This window comes from Meleagris gallopavo, chromosome Z (assembly GCF_905368555.1).
Source record: "Meleagris gallopavo chromosome Z, MGAL_WU_HG_1.1, whole genome shotgun sequence".
NCBI classification, from domain to species: Eukaryota; Metazoa; Chordata; class Aves; order Galliformes; family Phasianidae; genus Meleagris; species Meleagris gallopavo.
In genome coordinates, this window is record NC_139435.1 from 41,469,051 (window position 1) to 41,477,887 (window position 8,837).

Genomic DNA, 8,837 nt, shown 5'->3' on the forward strand with positions numbered 1-8,837 from the left:
AATGATTAAGGAAAAGACTTAGTTCATTTTTCCATCTCTTGCAAAGTGGTGGGAATTCAAGTAATCAGACAGTGGCAGAAATGTATGGCAGACCTGCACTATGTGAGGTAGTAGAAGCATGTGAGCACATTCACACCTGTAGCTTTGCTCTGCTCTCTATGCAGGTATGGTGGTTCTATCAGGAAAAACAATGTTGAGAACTGACTTCTGCACTGTGAAAGCCAGGTTCCTGAGCTGTTTTTGATATTTAGACATGAGGTCCTCTGACTTTGTCCTGTAGGACAAAGGGGAAAAAATACTAAGACCACTAACATTTTACTCTTACTATAAATGCTGACTATCAAAACAAAGGCTGAAACAAGAGGAGCAGGAGAGTGGTTTTGTTTTGTTTGTTGTTGGTTTGGTTTGGTTTTTACTTATTTTTTTCCTTTGGGCTCAATGCTGTCAGTGATAGAGTAAAAGCCTTCAGACTGATTTAGTGCATATAGCTGAGGAAACCATGCAAGGTAATGCTTGTGCTGCAGGAGTGATAAAGAACAAATTTAAAGACAGCAAAAAGTATGTGCTTTTCAAAGGCATGTTCATGCTACTTACACATAAGTTTATTTCAGTTGTGATTTCCTTGAAAACTTCAATACTATTCATTACAATATGTTAATAAGTGGTATTCCTCTGTGTGGTAGATCAGCCTAGCTTTTTGAGTGCAGACAGATTTGTAAACAGAAGAAGATGCTCCAAGTTGGTGATTAGTTCATTAATCTAGAATTAGAGATATATCTTTGGGTTTTATGGTGTTCCAAATCCCAGAAAGACACAAATTTCTTTTTTTTTTTTTTTTTTTCCTCTTTCCTCTTTAGGTTCGTCATCGGTGGTGTGAACTTGTTGTTAAACACAAATATGTGTCTGGATATGGAGATATTGAGAAATTTCTCAGAGAAGATCAGGTCAGTTTGATTTAATCAGCATTTTCAAAATAATCATCTTTCATACCTTCTTGAAACCAGTAGTGTGAAACCAAAAGCTTGTTTTATTGCATCTACTTGCTGCAGTTGAAGTACAGAATAAGTGTTCAGGTTTTGCCCTTTCCTTAAGCTCTATAATTTAAGGAATCTACCTAGGTGGTGATCAGCCCCACTAAAGCATGCTGATCTTATGGTAGCTGGTAAAATATGTTATATGCTCTCCCACTGCTTCCATTATATGCAAGCCAGAGGAAAAAGTGATGCGAGAAAAATGCTTCTCAGTATTGGTTATATTTGTAGTGTGGCAAAGGCAAGTCTAGTTGTGAATATTAACCTAAGTAGGTATGACTTAAGTGCAAAACAGTGTCTAAAGTTCCAAGACAATGTACAGATGGAGAAGCATAGTACTGTTATATTCTTCCAGAGAATGAAGGCATCTCCACAGTTAATGAGGTAGTTTTAAAGGTTTTAAGTCGCCAGCTATGCAAAATGTCTTTACTGTGGCTATTAACATAAGGTATCTTACAGTTGTAAATGTACTTCTGCCTTGTTTCTGTGGTTTCACTTCCATTTATTTTTATTCACTATGAAATCTATAAAATCAAGACCTTCACTGCCTAGGATGATGGATATATTTTACATATCAACAAAAAACAGTTCCAAGACTTCCTGGCAAGCTTTCTATTTAAAGAACAACACACACAATGCACCACCCCCTTCCCCCCAGGATATAACATCATTTATGACAACAAGGAGTTATATATATTGTGCTATTGAGCATATTTTAATCATATGGAAGGATGCAGATATGCACCAGCAGATAGGGGGGAAAAATCATCAAATTCACACAAACAAACATATTGATTTGCTTTATGTTTAGAACAAATATGGTTATAAATAAGTACAAATGTTTTCTGTAGTGCAGGGAAAGAATTTTTGCAACATTTTTTTCATGTAATCTTCAATATCTTTCATTGAATTTATTCCAACAGTGGAAACAGTTTATGGCACAACCAGGTTCTGGAATCATTCCAACTCAAATCAAAGTGATTGTGTATCCTTACTAATCATGAGAAACTTGGAAATATTTTATTTTTTTTTAAGTCTGGGAAAAATGTAAATGTGGCTATTGAATTCTCTCCACGATTACAAAAGCTCAGTATGTTTGTTGCATTTTAACGTTAAGGTTTAGGGAAAAAATATTAATACTGGGTAGAAAAGCTAATTTATATTTGGGACAAAATTCCATCGTTTTGACATTCACCATAAAAACAACCCAAATCCAGCTCCAAGGCAGTGTGGTCTCCAGCTGCAGATCCTGGAAATCTGAGGTTTGGGTCTCAGGATGCAGGACACTGTGGTTAGGGCACTGTCACATCATCTGGCAGACTTATGTCTGACTGAGACTGATTCCTTTGATTTCAGACAGTATTAAATTACAGATTTCACTGTTGAAGCTTAGTTTTTAATCTCACCAGTCAGTCTTAGAAATCGTGAGAAACAGTATTACAAACTGTGTTTTTCAATATTATTCCTTTCTCTCTCTTCCAACTGTCCAAGCATTAAGTAAAACTGTAGAAGCTAATGTGCTATGCTGCTAATGTATCCAGTTTTGATAAGTGCAGTTTAATACTTACAGAATTCTCATAATTTGATTAAAAGTTTCTATCTTCAGAAGAGAGAGGGGGGGGAAAAAAAGGCATTGCCGAATGCATTTCCCATGAAATTAGCCAGTGCTTTGCTACCTGCTAACAAAGGGGCCCACATCTTACTCCCATGTGCTCGGCTATCTGCATTTGTTCAGGATGAGCACTAAGAGACATAATTCTGACAGAAGGTCCACCCATATCTCAGATGTAAAGAGAAAAGTCTGAAACACAGACCTGGCCACACACTGTTGATTTTGAGTTACAGAATTGCCAGGTGGGAATTCTGGAGTGGGTGTTCTAGCTGATGTGCTCTTTATTAGTATATGTGGAAACGTCTCAGTTGGAAAGAAAATGTGTATCCTGTTGAAGGAAGGACAAGCTGGTTTCCTAGGGGGCATTTGGAAATATTTCAGGTAGTGGATAAAAGAAAACAGACTTCAACTTTGAAAGCAGCAAGAAAAATGGGGTGAGAAAGCACTTTCTTGTCATGACATTTCTTGAATTCTTTTTTTTCACGCTTAACACAACACATAGACAATCTTATGCCACAGAGAGCAAGAGAGAATCTGCATTCTGGGGAAAGTGGTGTTTTTGAATTAAATGAGTATTTGGGGGCCAACAAAAAATGAAAACCATCCAACTAGTCATAACAGGATGACTGTATGTTATGTTCTTTCAGGCAATGGGTGTGTATCTCTATGGTGAATTAATGGTAAACGAAGATGCCAAACAACAAGAGCTTGCATACAAATGCTTTGCTGCAGCACAAGAACAAATGGATATGTCCTCAGCCAAAGTGGTGGCAGAGATGTTATTTTGAAGAGGTGAGTTTTCTTTTTAAATTAAACATGTTGATCTGCCTCATAAAGGAAGAATATTCTGAGCTCAGTGAACATAGTAAACCTTGGCATACCACAGAACTTGTGGCTGCTTAGCTCAAGAGGTAACTCTTGTTTAAATTTCTTCTTTTTATTATTATTTTTTTCTAAGCTCAGCTGCTGGAGTGTGAGTTAGATGTATAGGCACTTGCTGGAGAGCATGGAAGTGCTTTGCTGTAAACTTTGTGCTGGACTGTACAAAGGGCAGTTGTAAGTCAGAATGACCAGGAAAGGCCAGGTTCCACCTACAATTGTTTTCTATTCTTTATTCTTAACTTTGTCTACAGCATACTGTATGACAAGCATTTCTGTTTAACAAAGCACATGCTGATTGTACATGTAGCACAGTCTTTGAAAAGAATCTGAGCCCAAAATGGAAGTTGTGCACTTCAAACCAAATCTGAATCATGTGAGAACAATTTGTTCTTTACAACCATATAAAGTGTAGTCAGGTGTTTGGAGGCTGATTATAAGATAAGAGTAGCCTTAACATAATGATGCTGGTTAATGTCATACAGAATCTAATTTGTTTCTGAAATCAATGGAGAAAATTCAGTAAAGAAGCAAAATTGCATGAAATATTCACAAAATAAGGATTGCTGTAGAAGGGGGTTATAAATTGTTATTTGCAAAGATACTCACCATCTGTCAGTCTATTTGAATTGCTTCGCAGTGTTTGTACACATGTTAAACACGAAGCCAAATAGGATTAGTGTGAATATCTCTTCCAGTATACCTCACATTTTTGCTTCATGATATAGCTCATCTGACAGACTGATTGCCTTGACTTCGGTTTCAAAATTAAGGCTTCTAATTTAGCAAAATCATTTTTTTCTAATTGGTACTTAGTGGGAATCTTGATCACTTTTTTTCTCCCATTCAAGCCTGTACATGTGGCATTACTTGAATGTAGGTTCCACTTGAATCTGTGGCATTTATTTTTGTGAAGTACAGCAGATGCCATGAATACAAGCTTGTTTATAAACAGTTCTGTACATGTCTGTCTATACATGTTCCATATAGACAAGCAGTATGTCTGTAAGAAAACCTTTATGGGAAATGTGGTGAAGACTGAAGAGTGCAAGGGTAACAGTTATATGGGAGGAGATTGCCTTCTAAATAAATAGACCTAAGGGACTTACTCCCAGTTATCAGGGACCCACAGTAATTTGAGTTGCATGCAACATTTTACAATCTGGTAGATGCCAGGAATAGGAAGATGCAGCTTATTCCGGTACTACAATACTTGGCACCATCTTTCTATATTTTCTTAAATAATGATATAAACATTTCTACAACTTCTGGTGGTAAATATCTGTCTAGCACAGGAATACTATGTATTATCTATGCACAATAGTCCAGAATTGCTGTTTGACTTTTTAGACAGATTAGAAATGCATGGTGAGCTATAAAATAAAAGCTAAAGTGCCACTAGGAATGTATCTGTGTGACTGCACAGCCTTCTTTTAATGTTGTGGCTGTTTGGGTTCCTGGCATGATGATTTGTGAGTTAAGATTAAAATCACATTGCCAGGGATTACCACATAGCCATGACTGCAGCTGCTTCTCTGAAAGTGACTATAACTATCTGGTAACATGTACACTGTGGCATCCTCTCCATCCATTAAACAAAAAAGTCCAAAGAGGAAAGGAGCAGACGCACCATGGAAGAACCTCATCCGATAATTAGTGGTACTGAGACGGAGACCTCTCTGGCAAGGTGCAGAGCTTAGCTGATTGGTGAACAGTGATTGTTTCCCTCTATGTTCACAGTGGCTAAGTTCTGCACCTGAAGAGAAGGTGAGATAAGGATGTTTCTTAAGTGTCAGCCTGCACAGGGTGGAGAGCATTCGCTGCTTGACGGGCAGCTTTGCAATTAGTGTTGGTGTGCCAAATACAGTATGGAGTGGCTAAGAGGCAGAGACAGTTGGAGAGGACCAAAGACATTCTTTTTAGCTGAAAATAAACAGCACTCCTACTGTCTGACTGCAAAAATAGGGTATTTCCTACAGTAATGTGGTTACAGAGCTTTTCTAAAGGTCAGAGGAAATTAGTGTTTGTGATGTTAAACTGGAATTGTCTGTAAAGCTTTGTTTTGTAGGCTCTTCTTCAATGGATGCTCCTGTGTTTTCTCTGCAGCTGTAGCTTAGCACTACTGTGTATCGTTTGCAGGAAATGGCAGCTCCAGTCGGAAACAACCACTTACGGCTGCTGCTGTTGTCCCGAGCATGGATGGACCCGTCCTCCGGTGCCTACTGAGCTGATATCAGTTCTGATTTTACACACTGGCTCAGTTCAGCAGGAACAGGAGTCGAGCCCTAAAGCAAAAAAAAAAAAAAAAAAAAATTAAAAAAAAAAGTGCTTTTTCTAAGAGCCTTTGAAAAATGTTGTTACTGTTTTCTTATAAAATCAAGTTAGTGTACATTATGCCATCCTGATGTTAAACACCATACTCTTAAGGTGGAAAAGCTACCTCAGTACTGTTTAGAGAACTGTTGGCTTGTGACAAGAGGTATGTGGGTATGTATAATATTGCACAGCATTGCCCTGGTAACACCTCCAGCATTATTTTCAGAGTAACCTGCTAATAACTGGGGAAATTGCTTGTTCTTTGTCTCTTCTGTGTCTTCTCCAAACACTGATGTGGTAGCTCTAAGGACATCTCCCTTCCCAGTACTCAGACTTCTATCGCAGAAGATATAATGGGAAACAGCGCGTTTAAAATACAAATTCAGCTTTGTTAATGTTGTAATCACAGTTATGCTTTACTAGTAACCTAAAAAAATAACACTTGAAAATAAGGAATACAGAGGTACTGCTTTATTTTTACAGAGTAATAACTTTTACTGCTCTTTCCGTTACAGGAAAGACCACAGAGAAATTCATTTAATCTATCTCCTACTAAACCTCGGTGGTGCTAGGATTTCCTTGACCCAAGACATCAAAAGAAGGATTAAGTGACTGCTAAAACAATCAGCTGACAGAAACATTTACCTTTCAGTATTTGTTTTCCAGAGGCTCACTGTAACCAAGAACAGGTAAAAATGCAGAGGCTTTATACACACAAACACACAATCTATTGTGGCTTTAGGTAGTCCTTACAATACAGTTTGACAGGAACTGATGAAACTTTATTCTGTACTTAAGATTTTGTTTTAACTTCTACGCCACTTCAGAAAGTTACGTAATATTAGCGGGATGGTAGAGTGGGGAGATGGAATAATCTCTGGAAGGTGACCAGCCATTGATACAGTGGTGGGATGGGACTGAAGGAGAGATTAAAATTTTTTTCCTGTCTTGGTTAGGTTAACTTCTACCAGAAATGTACCTCTCAAATTCTGGAAATATCTTCTACAGCCGTGTTATGCTCCTTTTTTTTTTTTTTCCACTCTGTACACTATTGTTTTAAATTCAATTCTTGTAACAATAAATATGTTTTTCAAGTATGTGTAGTTTCTCCATTGAATAGCAGTTCAAAGTTAGTTTATAAACCTAAGAAGAAAAAAAAAATAAAATTTCCAATTCCACAGTAAGACAGAAGAAGCCAAAAGTGGTTAACAGATATTAACAAGAAAAATTACACTGGAAAAGTCCCGTGCATGCAGTTTCTTAAAAGCCTACCTCCCTGGACACGTGAGCCCAAGGATCCCATTCCTCTATACTTCACTCTACTTCCTGACCTCCCCTCTATAGGTACAGTGTCATCACCTGAGTTACAGATCAGTCAGCACCTTCTGAATGTAGGAGGAGTTGGGAAACTTACCAAATGCCTGCTGCTATACTGCAATGACTTGTAATGCAGTTACACGTACAAATGTATTAAGGGATCCCACTTTTTTATGAAAGAGTTAAGCTTTGTTTCACTGGGTTTTTCTGCAAAAGCCAGCAAAAAAGTCAGCACGCTTTTTGATTTCTTTTGCTGCATCAGGGGAAGTACCCAAAGTTGAACGAGGCTCTTATACAAGACACCTAAACTAAATGTAAGTATTGTTCTTAGCCAGTACTGTGAAAACTACCCAGCATATGAGATGTTCCACACTTTGCAAATATCACCAAGTGTCTGTAAAAACAATTACTTTTCCTGCCTTTTTTTTCATTTGCTCACTGAGGACAGCTTCCTACAGCTGTTGCTGTCTGTTTAAGCAGTATAAACAAGAGCATGCCTTTGAACATTGGTGGTCCTCACACAGCTTTGTCCTTCATTGTGAAAATGCAACAGCAAATAAAAAGCCTAACACCACATAATCTAAAAAATGGCAGAACAGCCCTCATCCTGCACTGCGGCTATATGGTCACTTGTTGCTAATCCAAGCACTGCTGAACTCAGTGAAGCTTTGGTTTAAGAAGTTAGAGTGGCTTCATAGGATTCTTTCTTGCTATTGGTGCCAGTAACTGAGACTGTTGTATCTATGGAAGGGTGGTTTCATTAACCTGATAGAAGCAGTAGCATTAGTTTCAAATATTCTATAAATTCAAATAATTCTGTAAAAAGCTCCTGGAGTGAAACACACAAAATTTATTTAGGTAAATTCTAATAGAGCCTGGTGAAATTCTATCAGAAAAAACTAAACGCAGAAACTTTTGTACTGTTTATTTTTCTAAAAATTCTCCCAACTTGGGGTGTACCTATATGAATTTCCTTAGAGGAAGGTGTTGTGGACACTGATTAGTTTTGTAGTAAATAAAAGTAAGGAAAAAAGAAAAAAAAAATCCAAATTTATTATAACTTACTAAAATCATCACTTGAAGTGATATCAGGTTGTACATCTATCCAGGTCTGACTGTCAGCACCCTAAAATCTAGTGAGATCACCATTTTGCTCTTTAAATACTCTTTTTGTTAGTAGAGTCTGGCACGTGGGGAACATGGCAGAAATGTTGTGGCATCGTTGAATCTCTTTGGAGGTGAATGCTGTCTTTTAGAGCAGCAAACATTGCACGGGCAGTCACGTATGTGTGTTCTTGCTCTACTTGTTTGCATTTCATCCTGTTCTGTTTCACAGCCAATCCAGTCTGAATCACATAAAGCATTTCCTCCTTCACCACTTCCAGTTTAGTCCTTTCCGTACTGATGACTTTGCCCTGGGTAGCACTAGAGGTCCCCATGGAAAAAGCTGGGCTGTGTCCCATGTATTGCACCTGAGCAGCAGATGGTTAAGATCTAACTGATTCTAGCATTTAACTGTAAGAATTGAACCTCAGATTAAGCTAAAACTGTGCCTGTCTGTGAAGCTAGACAAGGAGCACCATCTGCTTTTCTGAGGGTCTCTTGCTTAGAGGAAAGCAGCCTATAATGAGTCTGTGAGCAAGATAGCTCGTGCCCCCAGATGAGACGCATTCCTGATCATA

The 8,837-nt window shown here is 38.0% G+C and overlaps 1 protein-coding gene across 12 annotated transcripts in view; it reads left to right on the forward strand.

Moving 5' to 3' along the window:
• AOPEP (aminopeptidase O (putative)) overlaps nt 1-6,935 on the forward strand; it is a 173,204-nt gene extending 166,269 nt beyond the window's left edge. For 3 of the 12 annotated variants that reach the window (XM_085214015.1, XM_085214018.1, XM_085214016.1), the window contains 3 exons: nt 858-944; nt 3,291-3,435; nt 6,354-6,935. In XM_085214015.1, coding sequence (XP_085070141.1) covers nt 858-944; nt 3,291-3,431 — 228 coding nt within the window. In that variant the 3' untranslated portion in view covers nt 3,432-3,435; nt 6,354-6,935. Of the gene's footprint in view, nt 1-857; nt 945-3,290; nt 3,437-6,353 lie in introns of those variants that run through there. The other 9 variants (XR_014880622.1, XR_014880623.1, XR_014880619.1 and 6 more) reach the window with 5 other exon arrangements.
• Nucleotides 6,936-8,837: the final 1,902 nt, after the last annotated feature.